Below are 23,292 nucleotides of genomic sequence, written 5' to 3'. Positions count from 1 at the left end.
ATTTGCCTTAGATTCCTTCACGGGCCAAATTTCAATCCATCGGCTGGCCCACAAATTGTTTAATTCAGAAGCAGCATTCACATTGTCAGTGCAGAATGTCCGGAGCAGGAAGCCCCTCAAAGCTCTGTTTTTACAGATGCGTCCGGGGCTTCTCACAAGTCAGTTCTGACTTGGGAGGATCCAGAAACTCGGCAGTGGGAGGAAGATGTTGAAGAGGTGATGGGATCACCTCAGATTGCTGAGTTGGCCGCAGTCGTTAGGGCCTTTGAGAGGTTCACTGGACCATTCAATTTAGTTACCGACTCCGCATACGTTGCGGGGGTGGTGTCTAGGGCAGATCAGGCCATCTTACAAGAGGTGTCCAACACCGCTCTGTATGAGCTGCTCTCAAAGCTTGTAAAGCTTGCCTCCCACCGAGAGCATCCATTTTATGTGATGCACACAAGATCACACACTGATTTGCCAGGGTTTATTGCTGAAGGTAACAGGAGAGCCGATGCCCTGTCTGCTCCTGCAGCAATAGCCCCATTGCCAAACATATTCGAACAGGCAAAGCTCAGTCATCAGCTTTTCCACCAGAACGCGCCGAGCCTGGTCAGACATTTCCACCTCACACGTCAACAGGCCAAAGCAATTGTCAGCTCGTGCCCATCGTGTCAGTCCCACGCCGTGCCCACACTACATGCCAGAGTCAACCCTCGCGGGCTTCAAAGCTGTGAGCTCTGGTAAACAGACATCACACACATTGCATCATTCAGAAGACAGAAATACCTCCATGTATCAGTAGATACTTTCTCGGGTGCAGTTTATGCCTCTGCACACACAGGGGAGAAAGCACAGCATGTCATTAAACACCTTGTCCAGGCATTCTCTTTCATGGGCATCCCCAAAGGCCTCAAAACTGACAACGGCCCAGCGTACAAGTCAGGTGAGTTCTGCAGCTTTCTGCAGCAATGGGGAGTAGAGCATAAAACAGGCATCCCACACTCCCCCACAGGCCAGGCGATAGTGGAACGGACCCATCAGGAAATCAAAAGGGTCCTTGCACAACAGCAGGTACTGAAAGTTGAGCCCCCCTCTATCTGATTGGCCAGAGCGCTGTACACAATCAATTTCTTAAACTGCAGTTTTGAGGTGTTTAACCCACCAGTCGTGCGACACTTTGGATCAAATTCCGATTTCCAACAGAAAGATAAGCCGCCAGTCCTGCTCAAGTCACCTGAGAGCGGACAAGTTGAGGGTCCATATGACCTGGTGATGTGGGAGCGTGGGTATGCCTGTGTCTCCACGCCCACTGGGCTCAGATGGGTTCCTGCAAAATGGGTGAAGCCTTTTAGGAAAAAGTAGGGGGAGAGAAGGGAAGATGTATCGCAGGTCGCTTCTGCGGCGCTGCGCCATAAAAGGCGAAATTACACCTGGTTGACCCTACCCAATCTGGGTATGGGAGGACCCCTCACCTTTTTCTTATTTCCAGCCCTCATGTTAATTATTCTGTGTTCTAAAGTCTGTTTTTCAGTTTTTCAGTGTGAAAGATCCAACCCAGACCAGAGAAAGTCACCACCATGACACATCTCTTGCTGACGATTCTCCTTTTCACCAACCTCCTGGAAGTCCATCACGCCTGGATCGTCTCTCAGTCTAAGGCAAACATCTGGGCCACCCTCGCTACATCTACAAGCCAAGACCACATTTGCCTTAGCAAAACCTCAGCCACAGATCCATTGTCCGCCTGTCTTGTGGGGATCCCATTCAAGGTTGGGGAATTGCCCAAACCCTTGCTGAAGGAAGCCAAAAAGATAAGTAGATCCCAGGTCCCTGATGGGTCCCACTCTATTGTGGCAGGAGGCAAGGTTCCAGATATTAACCCCCTGGTAGGCTGGCAAAAGTTTGTGTCCAAGCTGAGTGAACTCCAAGGGGAGCCCTCAGAGATTGAGCTCCTTGGGTCCTCAAAAGCACAGGTTTGCGTCCAGTTTACCATGACCCCGCCACAAACATCAGGGAAAGCCCCAAATAACATCAGGCAAACTAATAAATCGTACCACGCTGACCCTTGGTGTGAGCGAGTTGCTCAAGTGCCTGTGACATCTAATTGGTGGACAAAACCCATCTCACTACCCAGGGGAATGTTTCTAATTTGCAGAGAAAGGGCCTGGGCAGGCATCTCCTCTCGCCTTTCCAAAGGTCCATGTACACTGGGAAAATTAGGCTTGTTTACACCCAACAAAACACAAATGATGAATTGACAAAGGAGAAACAACGGTACCCACAATTCGGCCATTCAAAAACGAGATATAAGGAATCTGGACCCCGATTGTGACTCTGAAATCATTTACCGGAACAAACCAAAAGGAGTCGCAGTCACGATACTTATCCCATGGGTCACCTTTGCAAAGTCCATGGGGGAATTGGCTCACCTCAAGTGCTGGGTTGCTAAACAAGCCAACCTAACTTCAAATGCCCTGAGTGACCTCCTGAAAGACAAGGGAATCACAGGACAGGTGACCCTTAAAAATCAGGCCTCAACTGATTATCTTTTACTCCTCCATGGACATACATGTGAGGAGTTTGAGGGCATTTGCTGTTTTAATTTGTCATCTAAGGCTGAGGACATCAAGAAGACCATTGATGAAATGAGGAACTTGGAGAGCGAAGTCAAAGAGAAGACGTTGGACTGGTTCAACGACCTCTTTAAGAACTGGGGGGTCTCGAGTTGGGTTGCATCCATTTTAAAAACCTGTGTTATCGTTATAATTGCTTTAGTTGTGATAAGTTTTATTAGAAAGATAATTCATAAGTTTATGTCTAGTGCCACATCATCCCCAGCTGTGAACCATGTTTCCATGGCAACTGTTCCTGAGGAAATGGAAATGGAAAACTTAGAGAAGTCTTGGGAGGACGAGAGCCTCTCTGAAGAGCAGTGGCTGTCCATGCCGTCATGGTTCAGAGACAGCTTTCTGAATCTGAACATCAGCTTCCTCCATGCCAGGTTTGCTCACCTTAATAAAAGAAAAAGGGGGAGATGTGGCAGTGTGCAAATTAGGTTTATTAGGTTTATCGTAGTAATCCTTTGTTCTCTCTCACACGTGAGTGCATCTGTCATTATGTAACAGTTTGTTACCTGTCATTCATGCTGCCCGTGGTTTTTGTACTCCTCCCCACTTCCCCGGTTGGTAAAGTTAAATTTCCTGCGTGCTTAACAGTCCCGGGGATCCCCTTCATTGGTTGTTGTACCTTCACCCCTCCCTCTCACCTATCTGGATAAAACCCTGCGCAGACTGCTTTCGCGCGCAGTCGCGGCACATTCGGAACGCGTGTGTACATACAATAAACTCCGCTGCTACCCGCTGCCTTCCTCCTGCCTCTGTCCGAGTCATTTTACCACCGCTGCTGAGAGGATATCTCAGGAACCAAGAACCCAGTGGGAATCAGCATCGTTCGCACGGCGTACGGACTGATCCTTCAGACGATATACACAGTGCCAGGGCTAGCAGGTATAGAGACGCTGAGGTCTCAAAGCACAGCACAGTGACACATGAGTACAAATTTTGCCATAATCATAGCTTTGTTTCATTTTATTTCTTAGTCTTTCACTTTCCTTGCTCAAAAGAGCTGCTGAAAACATCTATTTATCTGTATGTAATTCTCTTTCTGACATTTATTCATCTAAGAATTTGGTTGGGAAAAGCAGCAAATCTTGGACTGATAAGGTTCAATTGCAAATAAACAAGCAATTTTTTTGTTTGTTTACTGAGAAATCCTCCCACTTCAAATATCTTTTCACATCGAAATGAAACATGTGAAATGAAATGTGAAGAAGTAGCCTTGGGGTAAGGGAAATACTCAACATAGAAATATTTTACTGCCACACAGTTCTGTTCTTCAAACTTTCAAAAATTTTTATATTAAAAATTCACTTACTCTGAAGAGTAGTTTTGGAACAACCTTCATTCTGAAAATGTCAAAGTGTCATTATTGAAATGTTTTGTTTCATATGTTTTCAAGATTATATCAAAATCATTCATAGTTCAAGACATTTGGGTCTTGATGAATTCCCCCTCAGCACCTTTGTGAAGCAAGAAAACACCATCTCTGTTCAGTGTACCCTCAAGATGTTTCCCATACTGAAATATCAAAAAAATCTAAAAAATAAACTACCCTAATTATAGAATTTTTCCAAAGAAAGCAGTCTTTCAGAATCTTAAATTAAATCTAATATTCTTGCACTTTGTATTCAACTAATATCCCTTGTCTGAGCAGCTCTGAATGTTTTAGAGATAAATCTATTTTTATTTTCATTTGTTTGCCTTTCTACAATTTAGGGGCATAAATTTCTCTGATCTAGTCTGATGCTAAGATACCATTCACAAGAAAATTTGCTTATATAATGTGTGTGCCTTTGCTCTGACTGAAGCATACTTATCTGAACAGGGTTGCTTTTTTGTATCAAGGCTTAAGCCTCACTGTAGTGTTCTAAAATAACTCGGTTTTACAGGTGGGGAGGTTGAGGTAGGGTGTAGCCCAAAGATGCCTTTTGATAGGCAGGGGCAAAACCCTCTTCTTCTGATGAGGTTAATACAAATCCAGTACGAAAACACTCCTTTAGCAAGGATGGTAAAATGTCTGCTAAAGCTGGTAGGCCATGATTATTTTTTTTTCCTTAAAATGAATTGTTAAAGATTTGGAAAGTAGACTTGATGCTAAGGATGGTGTTGTGCCTAAAAAGCCTTTTTTACAGTATGACTTCTTCCGGTGTTAGCCTATGGCTGAAGCACCCTTTGTCCTATACTCCCTGCTATAGTCAGTGGTATGCTCAGCAAATCTGCTTTTAGAGAACTGCTGTGCAGCTGCCTCTCCTTAATTTTTCCCCCCTCTGAGTTATCATTTAGCAGCAGGAAGGGAAGACCCAGATGGCTAACAAATCCAGGATCTTTTCCAGTTGCTAAGGGTAAAATTAATGCGCTTACTTGAATCTGGAACCTAGTATCTAAGCCTTTCTTTTTTTCAAACAAAACTGAACTAAAACAACAACGATGATTTCACTTGCAATAGATGTGAAAAGAAACTTTTTATAAACAAGTGGCTGTAGAGGACAAGCCCTATCCAAAGGTTCCTCTGAAACTGCAGCTTTGGAGCAACTGAGCTGCAAACTCGGCAGCAGTAGTGATTTAACATCCCTATTTCACTCCTGAGCAATGAAATTCTAAAAAGAGGGTTGGAATATTATGACAGTCTACAGCAGGAGGTGCAATTCTGCCAGAGGCATGTTCAGGGGAATTATCTGATGCGATGGGAAGTGGAATACCTAGGTCCTCTCCCTGCTTCTGGCCTTGCCTGATTACATCACTGCTTCCCTGCACCAGGGATTTCTTGGTACACAGGATGGCTTGTTGTTATCATAACGTGGCACAGAGAAGCTGCTTTGCCCACTCCTCAAAATGCAGCTGCAACACAAGGGTGCAGGCAAGGGCAATGTACAGCCTCTTGTTTCCAGCTGGAAACAAGAACCAGAATTTTTAATCAGGGAAAATTGCGAGGGGTATGGGAGTTTTGGCTAAAATCCTGAGGAAACCAACCAGAAAGATTTTAAGTTTACAAGCTGTCAGGATTGTGACTTTGTATCCCACTGGGATCGCTGCTTGGACTATCAACTAGTGCCAGCTCTGGGGGAATGCTGCAAGGGGGCACCAGGAAGATCCTTTGTGTTTCTAATTCTCTTTTTTTTTCTTAGAGTCAGACAAGTCCCTGTCTGTCAGGTCACAGCTCCAGCCAAAACATCTGGCAAGGGTTCCCAAGAACCTATTGGCACCAGGTGGCAGAGGGGAACTGGGTGCCTTCGGTGAAGAGTGCCAAGGAAGCTATGCTGAATGCTTGTATTAACACCTTGGGAAACTGTGATTAAAGTCTGATCAGTGAATGAAACTCCATCTGTGCCATCTGGTTGTCTGTCTTGCACCACTTTACAACTGTAAGATTATTTAGCAGTGCAGTTTACAGGAAGAGACCTGTTTAGGAATAAGGGTGTCAAGCTTTTAGTTTAAGTTGAAGTCAAAGTTTCTATATATAAAAATTTTAAAACTTAAATGGACCAAAGAATAATTCTATAATTACATACAAAGAATAGATTATTTTAGAATGACATTGACCATATTTCTTCAAATAATATGAATGAATTAAAGTACCTTGGGTTGGCGATTGATTCTTTTTCTTCTCTTACAGTAGGCAAACATTCACAGTCACCTGGAAAGGGGTAAGAAACAAGACTGTAGTTACTCTTGGCAGTTGTTCTACATTTATTTCAAAAATGTATCAACTTTTATCATGCAGTCACTCTAGAATATAGATCTGCAGTGCACTTCTGCACCCTTTTATCTGCATGGCCCCATAACATAAATCTTACACCTCCTTCCCTTTGATAGGTGTTGCTACAATTTATTTATTATATATTCCAGTTCTTTATGTACACCTATACAAATGAGGTACTTTTGAGGACTGTCTCATACACACTGCCATGGGGAGAGTTGTTTGTTAATCTTCCACTGCTGACAGTTGCACCTATGCTTTATAGTCCAGCTGGGAATTTGGGCCTGGAGTTTAGGGAACACTAATATGCGTGCGCGCTCGCGCACACACACACACACACACACACAAGTATGTAAAATATTTGCTCCCTTCTCTCCAAAAAATTTTTAAATATATTTTATACCACTTTTTCCCCTTATAGTACACTTAATGCCTCTCTTTCGCTACTGCCACTTAGAACGTTTTCTACAAGAGCTTACAGACTGCAAAGGTCAAAACCCCATCATGTGGAGCACTGTGCTAACGCAAAGAAGTGCTCCAAAGAGCTTTATGTCCTGAAAAACAAAGCATGCCTAGTAAGTCAGGCAAATGAGCCATTTGGATAGAAGGCAAGGGACCAGGAATGAAAAAAATATCAGTGTTTCAGCATTTCCTAGCCAGGGAAAAGCTGTTCATGGTTCAAAATCAGGCCTTGGTTAACTCATGGCTTACCAAAGACCTGCATTTTTTGAGGAGACCCTGGAAGGATAATGCAAACCCCTTGGAGATTCTGACTGGGGAATTCACCTGGGAGAAAAATGGGGGGAAAAATGCAAGGTACTTATAAGTAACTGAGAAGGCAGCTGAAGATGCTGCTGCTGGTAGTTACTGCATGTTCTAATTGCTCCGTGGGCTGATAGCCTTGCAAGGGAGGGGAAGGGCAAATTCATAGGTTCCTGGCAGCAATTTTAAATAAATGATCATCTGAACTATGAGCAAATGCATATTTCTTCTACAATACCTCAATGTGGAGCACAAAAGTGTAGAAAATCTGGAGACTGAAAGGATTAGATGCTTCAGAGAAACTAGTACCTAGCATTAAAATGTGTATTTAAAAATGTAAATAATATTCACAGCTATAAGTGTGTTTAATAGAAATGTCTACTGGAAACTGAAAACATTTATGAGATTCTATCACATATTAAAAATAAACTCCCACACAAACTAAAATATGCCTCTGAAAAAATCTACCCTGACATTTGTTCAGTTATTTTAGTAAGAGGGAGTCAAGAGCACAACTAAAAATGTTGTAGGAAAAGCAGTGATAGGCATACAAAACACCTTCCATTGATTTCTTATGCATGGGATTTATGTCAGCGGGCAAGAGAGGGAGGATGGAGTAGAGGGGTTACCATGTACCATTTTTGTTCATGCTGTTCATCCATTTATCAAGCTCTTCCATTTCTATCTCCATAACAGAGGGTGTGTCTTCTTCAAAAATAGGACTTGAGAGAAGAGAGGGGGGGAAAGCATTACACAAAATGCTTAATTCAAACAACTTACAATGTAGTGATTTTGTATGACTTTCCTATAATTCCAGACACATGTATAAACTCTGGAAAGCCATCCTAGCCCCATAATTTGAGGAGATGTCAGCCCAATGGGTGTGAACCAAGGGGCCACGAACAGATGCGAGGGAGCAGCACTGAGTCCTGGGCAGAGGTAGGGCCAGCTGAGACATAACACATAGAAGGACTCAGATTGTGCAGCCAGAGACATGCCAGAGCACAGGATCACTGCAGCTTCTTGAAAACTGTCCCCGCTTTAAGTAGAAAACTAAAAAAAAAAAAAAGATAGTTTGTCCCTGCCTTCCTGGAACACATGACAGAAGTACCATTGCTCCAGTGTTAAAAGCTGAAGGCCTAAAGTTTCATCATAGCTGTGACTGACATTTGCAGTGACTTCAAAGGAAAGGTCATGAGAGCTGCATTTATTTAAATGCCTCTTCTTAGGTTCCTTTTGCTTATCATTCCTGCAGTCATATGATAGAAAATATTTTTTTAGCAAAAACCCCCTTTTTTTTTCCTCATAGAGCAAATTCGTGAACTTTCAGCATTCATTAGCAAGATGGAGGTCAATAAGAGGTAACAATAAAAATTATGACTGAGAAGAGCCACACAGCTTCTGTCTTGTTTTCCAAGCATCTAAGTCATTTCTCATATGGCAGCCAGGCGAGCCTTTCTGCCTCACCTCTGAGTAAGAAGATGAACTTGAAAAACAGGGGAGCAAGATGCAGAGCTTATTCTGAATAGCAAAGGCCTGTGATGAGCCTGGGAACTGATCCCCTTTGCTCATGGGGCACCTTGTACCTCTTGTGTCTGATGGAGCAGGAGGTGCCTAAGAGCAGGCTCAGCAAGGGCTGTGGGCTGTGGGTTTCTGTGGGGCAGCCCTTGCCTCAGTCACTACTAACTCTTTTCTCCTGCTCTAGTCTTATACTTCAGCCACGTACTGAAGTCACTTTATCCACCTGTTAAGATTGCTGGTTCAATAAATGGCAAAGTAATGGTGTTTAGGGTTGAAATTGAAAGAGGCAGTGAAGGAGACAAAGGATAGAGTAAAAGATTTTTTTTTAAAAGAACAATATTCTTAAAACTTACCTTTTTACATTTTCACTTCCTAGCTCATCTGGAAAAGAAGAAAGTTGGTGTTCATTGTTCTGCATGATATTTACCCATTGTATTTGCAGGGTCCAGGCTGCATGCAAACCTTGAATAGGGTCAAGTAAAAAGGGGTTACATTCTCAAAAAGCATAAAAACTAAATTGCAGATGAAAGGCAAAACATCCTATCTTGTTTGCAATTTTCAGAGGAACCCTTTATTTCGAATCTAAAAGCATCTCATTATTAGCTCAGCCGTGATGGGAGGAAGCCCAGTACTGGTGTTGCAGTGGGCAGGACAGGGCAGATGCACACTTCCTTCAGCAAAACAAATGTGCTGAGGGAAATGGTATCCTGAAAAGGAACCACTTTTGCAAAAAAATTGTTTACTGGAAGCATTGGGACATTTTGCTACAGATTACACTTGAGCAATTCAGCTCTGTCTGGAGACTCTGGGAGCCGCTCACAGGGAGAAGGGTGGGGAGGAGTTGGACTGTATGGCAGATTAGATCTCAGGCAAATGAAGCTGAACTAGCCAGATGTCAAAAGGGATCCAATCTACACATGACTCTAAGACAAAGTAAAAATTGGGGGGAGGAAATGGTGTCACAGACATAATTCTGGTAAATATCTTCACCTCCAGGAATCAATTGACTGAAAAACCTGTCCTAAATCACCTTATTTGTAATTCCTTGTTGCCAGTGGGTGATACCTCCCAGTTGTTCCAGCACATTCCCAGACTGCAGAGCCACCACAGAGCCATCTGCCCCAGCCTTGAGGATGCTCAAAATCCCATGCTGGCACAGGGCATGAGATCCTAGGATTGTGTTCCTGAAAGGCACCACATTTCCTAACCCTCTGAAGAGTGTCCCTGCATTTCAATCATCCAGAAACAGGCAGGCAACTGGGTTACTGATTGCAAATTCATAGTTTGTTAGAGGGAAACCCAGTGATAAGGCAAATGTAACCTAAAAATGCCCTGAAAACTTGAGTTAAAAATCTATGTTGAATGTGTTGCACTGTCTGCAGGCTGATGAGCTGACAGCTGCACTCTAACCATGCAGACACTGATACAACCATCTCAGAATTCCACTTACCAACTATGTGGTTTTAATATTGACACCTCAGTTTGTTCTCCTGTGGCTTAACACTCCAAGTTACCAATTCCTTTGTTAACAGAGCACGGCACCTTCCTGAAGCATTGCTCACCCTACTGCAGCACCCAGGCAGTCTGACCTAGCTCATTTGCTGTGATGTCTTCATAGCAGCTTCCACCATATGGAATCAGGATTCCTTAAAATTGTTCCTTAAAATTATTTTTCTTGTTCTTATTTTATTGAAGCTCCAAGCAGCTTTACCTTGAGGGCACTAGGGGCAGTAGAAGCAATAATTTCACCTTGCCTAAAGTTGTTGAGCATAAAGACAGAACAAGAATTTGCAGCCACAGTTACATCCCTGAGCATTCTCAGCATTTTGAGGAGCCGGAGATTGGTGCCAGGGCTCCCATGGGTGTGGCAGCATGAGCAGGAGGTGCCCAGAAGCAGAAATAGCTCCTGCCCAATGAGAGGTATGTGAACAGGTACTGCTGGCTGCGGAGGATCCCTCTCTTACTTGTCAAACATGCAACTAAAATCAGAGAAGGGCATCCTAAATGTGGCATCCCATGGCTCGAAATAATGTTCTGTTAATGCTGAACACATCCTAGCATCACCCTTTTGATGCACAAGAAGACAAATTTACCTTGCTTGGACTTTTTCCTTTTATGATGCATTATAAAAAATGTGATCAACAAAATCAGCAGGACCAGCAGCGCCACAGGGACAACATATATCAAGATGGTCTGTTCTGCTGCTTCTAGACTGTCCTCATCATTCACAGCATTCAGTTCAGTACTTGGAGAATGTGCTTCAAAGCTGCTTTCAGTAGTGCTTGCAGTTACAAGTACTGGCTCATGGTCATCCACAGTTGAAGGACCCATAGCAGGAACATGTGTTGCTGTAAAAGTGGGTAATATCATCGATCCATCTCCTAATCCATCATTTCCAGGGTCTGTCAAATATATGAGGACAACTTAACATTTTAAGGGTTTCATTAGTATTATCAGTGAGTCACAGTGTACAGCTTTAGTATTTACTTCCCATGTGATGTATTAAAAAAACCCAGCAGATGCCCCATACACACAGATTGGAAGTCGTGGTCATCAGATGTAAAATTAGATGTCAACTTTGTCACAAAGTCTTACCAGTCATGACCACGTGTTGCGGTGAATTTTTAAGTTATGATTTATTCCTGTATTGTGCTTGTTATATTTGGTATAATCCAGGCACACCCCTGTCTCCATCCCCAGTTATAGTTTCACCCAGTGCTTTGTTAAGCTCTGGAACTCCACCTCCCAGTTGTCAATCCTCCCTAATCCTATCCCACTTTCCAGAGTTTTCCCTATCAATATCCCTCTGTGAGCCAACCTCTACCTAATCCCTGCCTTGGAAATCCCCTAATCCTCGATGCCCCATAGGCCCATGTGACCCTTTCTCCCCCGTCCATCTTATTGGCCCCATATCCATGTAATTCCACCTTATACCACTCCCTTACTTATTACCCATTAGTTTGTGACCCTTTTCCCCCTCTCCTTTCTGTGAGAGCATAAAATCCCCCTCAAAGCCTCTGCCTGGGGTCTTGGGGTCCAACATCTGCTGAATAAACATCTCAGCTTGCACCCAAGTCCTATCTCGCTGTTGTCTGTCTCTGCGTCGACCCATCGATAACTGGGACCAGCAGAGCTCACCGGGGGGCTGCTGCAGCCCAGTTGGTGCCTGGTAGGAGCGTCCTGAAAATTTGGCACCGCTTCAACCATGTTCTTCAGCTGGCTTTTACTGGGACACGTCAGCATGTGTCATCTGTCTGCACACAGCTGCCTTGCACAAACAGACTTCTTTTCCTGCAGGCTGGCATCCGGTCTTGCTCGCATGTGAAATGATTCTGCTTCTCAGTGAACCACACCAGCCTGTTTTGCTTCTCAGTCTTGACACATATGTCCCTCCCCTTACCCAAGGACTTAGGTACTGTCTTTAGGGAGACCATTATCCCTGGTTCACCAATTCCTTTGGTTCACTCATCTCTCTGTTTCTATGCCTTTCTCAATTTTGTTGAATTTGTCTCACTGTGAAAAACAGGATTGGTGAAAGGAAGTCTGAAGGATGGAAAAGCTGCTGACTTCCACTTCTGCATGGACTAGAAGAGGTAGTAACACGTGGACCTTACTGCATACAGGTCCGATTAACTGTTCCTTTGACTGATTCTATAAGCTGGCTGAAGGAATGTGTGGCAAAGCATCAGTGCTGGATATTCCCCATAAGTGCCAAGACTGGGGGTTTTGAACTTTGATCTCAGTTCTGGTTTCGTTTATCATGCATTTTGCAAGAAAAGTGGCTAAAATTGGCTGTGTTAGTAATAGTGAAACAAGTGCTTTTTGTGTGTTTAGGTAAGAGTCTGTTGACTGTCACACAGTTTAAAAGCTTTAAAGAAGTACAGCAAATTCTGGGCTGATACTGTATTCTGTACTGATGCCAAAAATCCTGTATTAGCCAAAGGTGCAAGAATCAATCTTTAGACAAATTACAACAGCAAAATAATTTTCTTGGCATGAAATTAAATAATGGGGTTTTTTGCGCTGTCTGCCGTTTCAGACGCAATGCCAGCATGGTGCACATCTCATTTTATGCAATAAAGCAGGATGAGATTTCTTGACTTTTGCAATTACGTTTCTCTTTGTTCTTGTAAAGTGCTGGGCAGCCAGAGTTTCCACTAGAGTTAGCAAGAGCTTAAAGTTTTCAGCACCTCAGTGCTGGCATTTCCAATCTCACAGGACTGAAACTAAAAGTACTTAGCATTTTAAATGTTTTTGTAAACACATTAATCTTCATAATGGCCCTGAGAGATGAGCAGTTATCATCTCCATTTTACAAATGAGAAATCAGGACAGGGATGCTGTCCTTCCCAGGGATGCCAAGTGGGAGAGAAAACCTTGTATTAGAGTGCTATCTCTTGCTTAATCCACTCTGCAGCATCTCCTCTCCCACCAGATTTGTGTCAAAGAGGAGATGAGTATTTCATGAGACTGTATTCAGGGAAACCCGATTTCAGATGAATAAAATTATTTGAGTGTGACAGCAGTGTTTTATCTAGATTTTAATGCTGCACATATCACACAGGCATCTGATTGTTTCATCCTTTCCTATAAACTAGGAAAGAATTTGAATACGTAATGCAATACTGTGAAGGTCACCAGACTCCTGCACTACAATCAGAAAATGAAAATTATAGCTCTTCTGTGGCAAAGCACTTTGTATCAACAGTCTCTCTGTCTCTTCTGTATTTAGTATTTCAGTCAAGAGCAAAACACTCTCTTTCCTCTCTTGCAGTTAACGACCCCCTTAGCTGTGTGCTGCTCCACCTGTTCCCATGACCTGCTGGCTGTCCTTAATCTTTTCACAGAGGACAGGAGGGAGAGCTCCTCTCCCTTATTAGTTTGGCCATTTGACTTTCCTTTTCCAAGGCAGTTTGCAGTTCCCAGTGCCTGCAACCACTCCATTTCAATTGCTGTTGTGCAGAGCGGCGAGGCAGCACGAGAGACGTTTGTGCTGCAGACTGTGGCGTGATGGACTGTGCCACAGGCAGAGCTGATGGTGCACCGCAGCCTCACTGAACCTCTCTGATGACCTTGCTTGATTTTCCTCCTCTAGCCATTGCCCTTGAAACCCATTGCCTGCCACATTTGATATACTGAGAGGGACAAAGCTGTTGCTTAAAATGGGGAAAGGATATGGAGAAAATACTTCGGTTTTCATTTATTTGTAGAGCTAAAATGGATTTTTCAAATGTCTAAAGCATGGTGTGGCTTTAAAGCAAAGCAAACAGTCACACCTCATTAACTGCAGTGATAAACTTTCAACTGCAGAGTATACTGTGCTTGATTTCCAAGAGAGATTTTTCCAGTATTTCTTCCACTTTGCCTGGTTTTGAACTATGAAGCAGACTTCAAATCATTTGTCTCTGTGTGAAATAGAATTACCTTTTCTAGTCTCTAGGCAAAGAAAATGGCAAATCACAGGGAATGACCTTGCTGCCACATATTTTTTTCACTTTGCATAATTCCAGGGACAAAACAGCATCTCTCTGGGACCACCATTTTCTCTTACAGAGATCTTTTCTCTGAGTGAATTAAATACATCTTTCAGCAGAAGGGCAGCCAATTGCATAATGTTCTTGCAAGGCTATTGCTCTTATTTCCTGCATTTTACCTGCTGCCTCAACACATCACACTCCCCCATCACCTCTGAGGAACAGAGCTCAGCCTCAAGGGATGCTTCACCTGTCACCCAGCAGTTGCTCTCACTCTCAGGCCACCTACACATCACCCTTTTTACACAGTAGGAAAGCACAACCTGCACTTGGGTTGGCCCAGTGGCTTGCATCAGAGAAGGATTTGTGCCTCCAGTCCAGCAGGGAGAGTCGGGCTCAGGCCTCCCAGTGCAGCTGTATCCCCTGCCACAGCTACCCACCCAGGCCACGAGACACACGCCGTTCACCTCAAGATAGTTGCTATTTTTCATAGTGTTTCAATTTAAAGTGCTCAAAATGGCAAGTGGGCTGTGTTGCAGCTGGCCCGGGTGGCTGTTTGGTGGGGTGAGTGAAAGCTAGGCATTACAAGGTTTGGAATAGAGCAGAAGAACATCTGAAAGCTGGAGATTTTGTGAAGTGCTGTTCAAACATTTTCTCCACACCAGATTTGCGGTGATAATTCATACCATGAACTGTCTTGTCAGCCGTTCTGTAGTTTCATCTTGCAGACATCTACTAGCTCCCTGCAAATGGGAATCTTACAACAATGCAGCATGACATTCAGGATGGAAAAGCAAGGCCAGTGGAGTGTAACAAAGAGCAAGTCACGTGACCATATAGATATCTCCTTGACTTTGCAAAGCCTGTGCCCTTTCTCTTGTTCAGCTCAGCCTCATGCTGTTGGCTACATTCCAACATCCATACTCATCCCTCTGCACCTCTTGTCCAAGGAGCAAATGCTCATACAACAACCACATGGGCTTCACCTTTGTCTAAACCACCTGGGGCATGAATGCTGGTGAGTTCTTCCTGTATTAAGGGAAGTGGATGGGAACACACCACAGCTTCAGCCCAGCCTGTATTACCACTTTCCATGCTTTCAAGAGAAGAAGGGAGAGGGGCTAGCATGCAGCTGCATCCCACCCTGATGGGAAGGTGGGCACAGCTGGAACTGGAAGCTAAGAAGCTGAAGCTGGAAGTCAGGAAGTTCTTAGGATTCCACAATTGAGGTATTTGTGAATCTAGAACTCAAGGGACCAAAACACTTGAGCAAGCACTCAAAGGTTCAATTAACAGTTCTTACAAATTGTGAAAAAGCTATGTCCATGTACCCAGATACCATGGTATAAGGTATTACTCAATATTTTTTACTTTAAAAAATACTTAGATCACTGATAGACTCTGCTTGAGTTTTGGAGGTGCTCCCAAACCTACTTTTCATGGAAAACAGAGGTAGTTGAATATACCAAGAGGTTTTACAGATCGGAGTCCAAAAATTAGGTCTCAATCAAACAAACAACATTTCTGTTGTTGCAGCATTTCTACCTGAGGTTTGTGCTGCAGCACTCAGAGGTGGTGATATGGGCTTCCTCATGAAGTAAGCAGGCAAACAGGTTTCTGAATTCACTTGGATGTGAGGCAGAGGAAAATAGCAAAAGAAAATAGCTGGTAGTCAGCACATTCAGTTTTGCTGTAGAACCATCAGTCTCTCTGCTGCCTTGCCATCAGACTCAAGGACTGGGTTCTCTCAAGGGAATTTTTCAAATTACATTATAATGCCTACTGACAGAAGAAAAAGCAATGAGATAGAGAAAAAGCAAGAGCTATGTCAGTGGGATAGCCAGGATTACTAGTTTGAAAGGAAAACTTTTATTTCTCCTAACTTTTCCATAAGCTATAAAAATCCAGTGAAAGGAAGGCTCATGAGAAGGTGACAGAAAAAGAAAAGGCTATAAAGCTGGAATAAAGTTACCATATCCTATATCATTCTGCTCCATATGCATATTCTGTTGGTGGTGTAGTCATACCACTCCACATGGTCTGTATGATCCTCTCGTGTACTGCTTGGCTCATCCCTGCACTGTTCCTCTCTCCACATTTCAGGTTGCTGCAAGAAGAGCTGTTCCTTGCTGTGGTCAGGGCTTGCCCAGCTGCCTGTTGTGGCGGGTCTTGCCTGTCAGTCTGGCTGGAAGAGGAATCCTTAAAAGCCTGCAGGCTAGCTGTTGGGAGCATACACTCTTCTGATGAGGGAACACAAGCATTTCAGGGTGGCTAATCTGTAGACAAGATCCTATTAAAACGAGGTGCTTAGAAAGCGTTATCTAGGTATAACCTGAAAGAGGAAACAACTGTTTAAGCTCATTTATACAAGGTGGAAACTTCTTTTCCTCACTGTCTTTCTATACAGCTGAAGTGCTTTATTAATAGGCAGTGTTGAAATTCAGTCATACATCTTAGAGTCAAACTGTGAACCTGTAGTCTCATTGCTCACCCCCAGTACTAAAGGCTTCTGCTAAAGTTGCTTCTGCTTAATCTGATGGCCTTCTAGCTCTGCATCTGTGATACCTGTGAGACCTCACTGTGATGCACATCTCTCAGTGTTCCTTGCTCTCTGGAGGACCCTGAAATTAAAGATTCAAAAGCTCCAGAGGCTTTCCAGATATCATCAGATCTCTTGAGCAAAAAGAGACTGGTGTCACTGACTGAAAATAAGTATACAATCTTGCTGATGTAAATGAGAGATTTTCTGAAATGTCCCTGAAGCAGCTGAATAAAACAGTGAATGTGTGTGTGGCTAACATGGAGGAATGGTAGTAACTAAGAAGTTGATGTGGTCAGTAGAAAGAATTTTTTATCTGCTTTTTAAGGCACTGCACTTTGGAAAGAGAAAATGTAGTAAAGACTCATTTCTTACATTGCTGCTTTGCTAGAAAATGTTATCAGGTGATTTTAGCAGGTTCAAACCCATTCTCAGTTCATTACTCGAGGGGGCAACAGGTCAAAACTATTGCTCCCTTAGAGACCTTGGCTTTGCAGGGCAGGCAACCTAAGACACTTCTCTGCCAAGGAGAGTCACTGCCTGTGCTCGTGGTACAAGCTGCTGAATATCTGGATCTTTGATAGCAGTGTTTCTTTGAATGACAATTCAAAACAATAGCACAGAGACACAGACAAAATAAAACACTACCTGCAACGACTCCAGCTCTTCCACTTGGCAATCTTACATGTTTTACTGCTCCTCTCCCTCACACATTTTCTTGCTCCCCATGTCAGACCACTTATCCTGCAATTTCCCACATGTTTCACCAAACGCAGTGGGAGATGGCCTAGCCTGGGAAATGACTCAAGGGTCAGAGCATGCTCCTATAAGCTATAGTAAGAGTCTTAATGCTTGTTACTAGGATCAGCACACACACCTAGGTAGGTCTTCAGGGCTGCTGCAAGGCTGAGCAGTGAGTACCATCCCCTACAGTAGAGATGATGCCCTACACTGTTACCTGTAGGGCTTCCTGACTGCATTAAAGCAAGGGGAACTATGGTGGTGGGTTTTGGAAGGAGGAATTGTGGTGTTGGGTTTTGGTTAAGCTGTTTGGAGTTCTGTATTTCAATGGTTCTTCCCTGTTTCCCCCTGCTTGAAGGGTCAGGTGCTGCCCAGGCATGTCCCCCCTTTGTCTACCTCTCTTACCCCTGCCCTGTTCCTAGAAGCTTCGGTCAGCTGTCCATCTCTCCCCTGATCCTACCCTATGTTATGGAAAAACGCCTGTCCATCTCTCCTGGGACCAGTCACCTGCTTGTTCCACACTCCCCCACCCCTCGAGTTTAAAAGCGGGTGCGGGCTTTGTTCTTTGCTCATTTTCGTACCCCCGTCTCGGGGAATAAAGGTCTCTGAGAAACTGTACGAAAAGGAGTCTTCTCTAGTTCTTGCTCTGAAGCCTAGGCACCATAACACCTGTTGCTGTAGAAGAACCACCTTGTTCTGCACCATTACCTGAACCTGCTGGCAGATTCGGGAACAGCTGTTGGCACAGCTGGGAAGCAGAGCTAGCCGGGGACTTTACCAGCTGTGTCAGGGAACTGGTGCAAACCCCAATGTCCCCTCAGTATGGAGCTGAGGGAAGGCCAGCACCCAGAGGTGGGACCTCAGGAATGCTTTTAGAGCTACTGGATTAGAGTGATTGTAGCATCGCAGGGAGAAAACCATCCATAAATCATAATCCAAATGGCAAGGCTAGGCTTTTACAAGGTTCTGGCATGATATGGGAACAGGACTTATAAAGACTTTAATCTGTCTGTGCTGCAAGATTTAATCAAACTCTGTTTGCCTATTTTGTAAATGGTCTCTAGACAGTAGATAACTTAAAAGGTGAAGACTGTGTCTGGCAAAAGGTGAAAAAGCTCCCTTAAAGATCCTGCTCTGTTGATCTGTGAGCAAGGAAGGGTGAGAGCAAAGGATCTCCCTGGGAGGCTGCTCTCAGCAGAGGGGTTCCTGACCCACCAGTGCCTGTGGGGTACATAAACCCTACATAAACTTTCCCCCCACCAGTTTAATTTCCCCACCAAGGCTCAAGTTCTCAACTTCCCCGTCACACCCTTGAAGTCAGAGTAAGCCCCCAGGTACATTTTGGGGCTGGTTGGAAGTTGAGAACTTCAAGTTTTTGACTTGTCAGGCAAAAACTGCCTTTGTATGGGGAGCAAAGGTGGGTGCTCTCCTCTCCTTCCCCTGTAGCTTGGCTCCATAGAGTCAGAGTTGACAGGGCTTGAGGAGGGCTCTGGCAGGACTGACTCACTTCCAAAGAGGAACCATTCTGAAATCAACCAGAACTGAAAGGTGGACCTACTGGTAGGAAGTGGAGAGTGTGGGGACTGTCACACACCTGGTGTGTGACATCTGCCTGGCGCTTCCTACAGCCCCTAATGCCCATTGCAGAGAAGGGCAGGGGGGAACCCAACCATGAGCTGAGGGGCCCCAGGCTAAGGCATCCCCAACCATGGGGACGTGGTGATGAAATAGTAGCTCTCAGTACCCTGCACACGAGCTAGAGAAGCAGGAGCCTGATCACTCTGCATTGCCTTCATTGTACTCCTCCATTTCCCTGGGACTTGTGTTTTGCTCTGCCCATGGTAGGAGTTTTGTTCCTCTGACTGCTTTGATTCTGAGTGTTAGAAATGAGACGCTTGACATGGCCAATATATCAAGCAGCAATTCAATTTAATAATTAATTAATTAGCATGGTAAAGTGTGAGCAAAGACAGCGCGTTGGGTACAGTGGTAGGGGTTTTCCCTTCCGACTGCACACCGATTGCTGGACTTGCTGGGACTTTATTTGCTATATTCATACATATTCATAAGCTTTCTCAGCAGTTTCCATTTCTGGTTTTAACGTCACAATTCAATACTTAACAGTCTTAAATTCATATTTTGTCCTGTACAATTCTATAGGCTATTGTGAGCTATTTAGATATTTCAATATTCCAGGATGTACTTCCAGGATATGTTTTCCAAGTGGCGGGGTCCAGCTTCCAGATGTGGGGTCCAACTTCTATTTTCTAGGTCTATCAATCTTTGATAGTCATGTTCAGTTTTCCTTTTTCAGGAACCATAAATCAGTGAGCTGAAGTCTCTCTTTCATGTCCAGGATGTTTTCCCACCTTCTGTGAAAGGCCTGGGCCCCCTTCTTACTTCCTTCTTTTGTCTAAAAGGCTTTTTACAATCTAAAACTACAGTTAAAATTCTTTAATACAAAGCAAGCTTCTAAAGTTATAATTAAAAAACACTTATTACAGAATAGCTTGAGATTTATAATAGGTAATTACAAGCAAAAGATTTATTCAAAAACCTTCTTCCATGCTTTCCTCGGTTGTTTATTAGAACTCATCTTTATAACTGTCCCATGGCCGTGTTCCACAATTACAATTACACCGATTTTCTTAATTTCCCTGACACGAAACATAACTTTGTATTTCACATGAGCTACACTCAATGCTTGCAGCATATTTTCTTAACATGTCTGCAATGCAGCAGGGCTGTAGTAACACAGCCAAACCCAAACCATTTTATACCTCACTTAGCTCACTTGTACAGTTAAGCAAGTCTCCTAAGTGCAAGCAGCTCAGCAGCACGCCAGGAGCCTGCAGCCCAGCTCTACACCCTGCTTATAGTAAGTACTGTTTTTCAGGGAAAAAGCACTCACACCAAAACATCGATCCCAGCAGTGCATTTTAGGACATTAAGAGAAGTCCAGTGATATCTGAGAGTGACCATCTTCTATCCCTGCTTTCTGTAGAGCTCCCACTCGCTACAGCAGCACAGAGGCAGCAAACACTTCTAGTCCATACCAAAGCACTTTGGCAGGGATTTGTTTGACACGGAAAGGCTTACAAGCACCACCTCGGCAAGGTTTCACTACAAGAGCTGCCTGTCACGTTCAGTTGCTGGCTGCCAAAATGCCAGTGGAACCAATAACCCCTGCAAATAGGCAAGAGCCTCTGCAATGACACCCCAGTGCCTCAGCATTATGTCACAAGCTGCTTTTCCACTCATGATTCTTCTCTTCAGAGGGTCAGAACCTAAGCCCATGGTGCCGGCCACTTTGTTCTGCAGCTGAGAGTTCAAAATATTTGTCTCCAGAACTGGCTGCTCCTTTGTTAAACCAGTTTCAGTGCACCAGGACTGCAGAAATCGGCAGTCACCTTTTGAATGGAAGCAGTGCTTTGCCTTTGACTTTGCTATTAAACACTGATGGTATGTGTGTGGGGTTTAAAAAGTTCAAAAAAGAACTAAAATTAGAAGCAAAATGTCTGATGGGTCAACATGGAAACTCTGGTTCTCTACACACCTGCAATTTAGGAAATGTAGGAATTGTAGGATTTGTTTGCTGCTGTTCGGGGATAGGTCTAAGTGAAAAAAAGTCAAAGCTCTGAAAAAAAAGAGGCAACTGAAATCAGAGAGGGTAAACACAGCAAAAAGCAGCAGAGAGCAAGTCCCCACAAATCTCCTCCCAGGGCTCAGTTTGGAGGGTGTTGCCCTCCAACTTGGTCCCATTGCTGCAGGCAAGACACGCAATTCCACCTTGGTAGGCAAAAGGCGCTTTCTTACTCACCACTGCCGGCAGATCCTGCAGCCAGTGCCAGGGCAGAGAGCAGGGTGGTGAGCCCGGTGCTCCGCATGCTGCCCCGGCTGCACTCCCACCTGAGGGGCACTCCGACAGGCTCCCTGCTGCACCTGGACATCTACATTTCCTGCTTCCTGCCGGGGAGCATCTGAGCTGCATTTCTTCATGAGATGGACTCTCTTTGATGGGTTTTAAGAAGTGATGTAATTCCGGCTGGGCCTATGTGGGAAATATGGTTATTTAATTCATGTTTTATAAATAATTATAGATTGGGAACTGTGATATATATTATATAAAGGTATGTGTGTGTATGCTCAACCCGCACGTTTCACGAACTTCTGGAAAGCACCTCCCTGATCTTCCGGGTTCTAAAAATAGAAAGTGAGAACGACTTGCCCCTGCCTACGTGCAGCTCAATTCATCTGGACTCGCAACAGGTCAAACGCTACGTGCCAGCAAAGACGTGCCAGCGAGGACTCACACCGGTCATCACACACCTCTACGACAGTTACTCAAAGCAAGGACTAACTCTGGACATTAGCATTTGAATGTGCCCAGGGACCCTTTCTAGATTTAATGTAAATAAAGTTAATGGCCGACGATTAGAGAAACAATGGGAGGAAGATTGCCGAAGGGAAAGTTAAGGGTATTTAAGTTAGGCCTTTAGGTAGGCAAATTTGTGAACCCAGCTAGAGACAAGGCTGCCAGGTCCTGTGTCTCTGGGGTCACCCTTGGCTCTACTTTTCCCGGGAGAACTTCAGTCAAGTAAGTTTGCTGTTCGTGGGGTTCGTATTGTTTTGTTTTTATTGTTTGAAATTGTTATAATTTGATTCTAAATTTTGTGATTTAGATGTTAATAAACCAAACTATTAAATTTAGCAATAAATTTGTCCTAACGTTTATAACAATTTTGGCGCCCAACGTGGGGCCAGTTTTGAATATTCTACGGATCCCTGCTTCTGACCGGGGGGCGCCCCGCCGTAAAAAGCGGCCTGGCAGAGCGGGTAAAGTCCGGAAGAACGAACTGGCTTTACGAACCCAGAACCCACAACAGCAAAGGGATTAGGCATTAGGACAAGCTAGCTTGGGGGGGGCTCGGGAACTCAGCAGGGGTTTTCCCCTGGAACCGCGGTATTGTTTCACTCGTAAAAATCTAAGTGCACGAAGAATCCACGCAGGAAAAGGACCGTAAGTATAGCGTGGTTGAGTGGGGGTGACCAAGTGCTTGAGAACGTGTATGTGTGTGTGAGTGTGTGTGTGAATGAGACGTGATTTATCACGAAGCGAGAGCGGACCTTAAGGTCGCGTTTCCGCTGCTCCCGCGAGGGACACGGCCGACCGACGGGGAAGCGATTGGAACGTGTGATATTTCGCTTTGTGTGTGAGTGCTACCCGACGGGGTGGGGGAGGTCACCAGGGGTCCTGAAGGAAAGAGGACGTCCCTTTTTGAGTTCGGGGACGAGTAAGCCTTCTTGACCGCGACCAGGGGGGTCGCTTAATTTTTTCGGTGGCGGTTACAGAGCCCCGCCGTTAACCGAACATCCACGGAACGGTCATCCGCTGGATCATTAAGTTAACGGCATCGAGTTCGGAAACTCGGGATTTAATTTTTGGTATCCCATAACTTCTGTGCCACGGGGAGTATGGGATCAGATCTCAGCAGAGATCGGGAGGATTCTTTAAGGGAAACCTCAGCGAGGGCTGATCTTGAAATTCCTCGGAAAAGTCCATTAGGAAAGTTGTTGCAAGGTTGGCAAGAATGCCCAATTAGGAGAGGAGCATCTAAAGATCAGATGATTTATTTGTGTATGAATGTTTGGGGAGGAAAGGAGATAAGACCTAATATTATATGGCCTGTGTTTGGTACTTTTGACGAATGGGCGTGAGAAGCTCTGTGGGAACATGTAGCGAAGAAGAAAAGGAGAGAATTTGAGGAATTGGCATATGTTCTGTTATGGTATGAGGTACGAGTAAAGCTGTGTTCTGAGGAAAGGGAAACACGGAATGAACTGGACTACGGGATAAACTTCTCTCACGGCTCGGTGGCCCCCGTCCTGCCAGCCCCTACCCCTACCACTTCCTCCTCCCCGGCCTTCTCAGGGGCAGAGTTAACACTGCCATCC

General features: G+C 44.4%; 1 protein-coding gene across 1 annotated transcript; it reads right to left on the bottom strand.

Moving 5' to 3' along the window:
- Positions 1 to 5,430: 5,430 nt before the first annotated feature.
- LOC134563371 (transmembrane protein 154-like) lies at positions 5,431 to 21,287 on the bottom strand. The gene is made up of 6 exons (XM_063421256.1): positions 21,158 to 21,287; positions 10,677 to 10,985; positions 8,937 to 8,964; positions 7,699 to 7,784; positions 6,180 to 6,237; positions 5,431 to 5,491 (listed from the first exon to the last, which is right to left on the bottom strand). Exons 1-6 carry the CDS (start codon positions 21,285 to 21,287, stop codon positions 5,431 to 5,433), a joined length of 672 nt encoding a protein of 223 aa, XP_063277326.1.
- Positions 21,288 to 23,292: the final 2,005 nt, after the last annotated feature.

The sequence above is a fragment of the Prinia subflava genome, chromosome W (genome assembly GCF_021018805.1).
Source record: "Prinia subflava isolate CZ2003 ecotype Zambia chromosome W, Cam_Psub_1.2, whole genome shotgun sequence".
Lineage (NCBI taxonomy): Eukaryota > Metazoa > Chordata > Aves > Passeriformes > Cisticolidae > Prinia > Prinia subflava.
The sequence above is the reverse complement of the archived record's forward strand: the minus strand, read 5'-3'. Positions and strand labels throughout refer to the sequence as shown.

What these genes read in the sequence shown, in the direction of transcription:
- LOC134563371 (XM_063421256.1), bottom strand. Translation starts at nt 21,287, where the DNA reads ATGTCCAGGTGCAGCAGGGAGCCTGTCGGAGTGCCCCTCAGGTGGGAG. An exon ending in TGCAGGATCTGCCGGCAGTG is followed by an intron (nt 10,986 to 21,157) that starts GTGAGTAAGAAA and finishes TATATTTGACAG; the next exon opens with ACCCTGGAAATGATGGATTA. An exon ending in GAATCAATCGCCAACCCAAG is followed by an intron (nt 5,492 to 6,179) that starts GTACTTTAATTC and finishes TCTTGTTTCCAG; the next exon opens with CTGGAAACAAGAGGCTGTAC.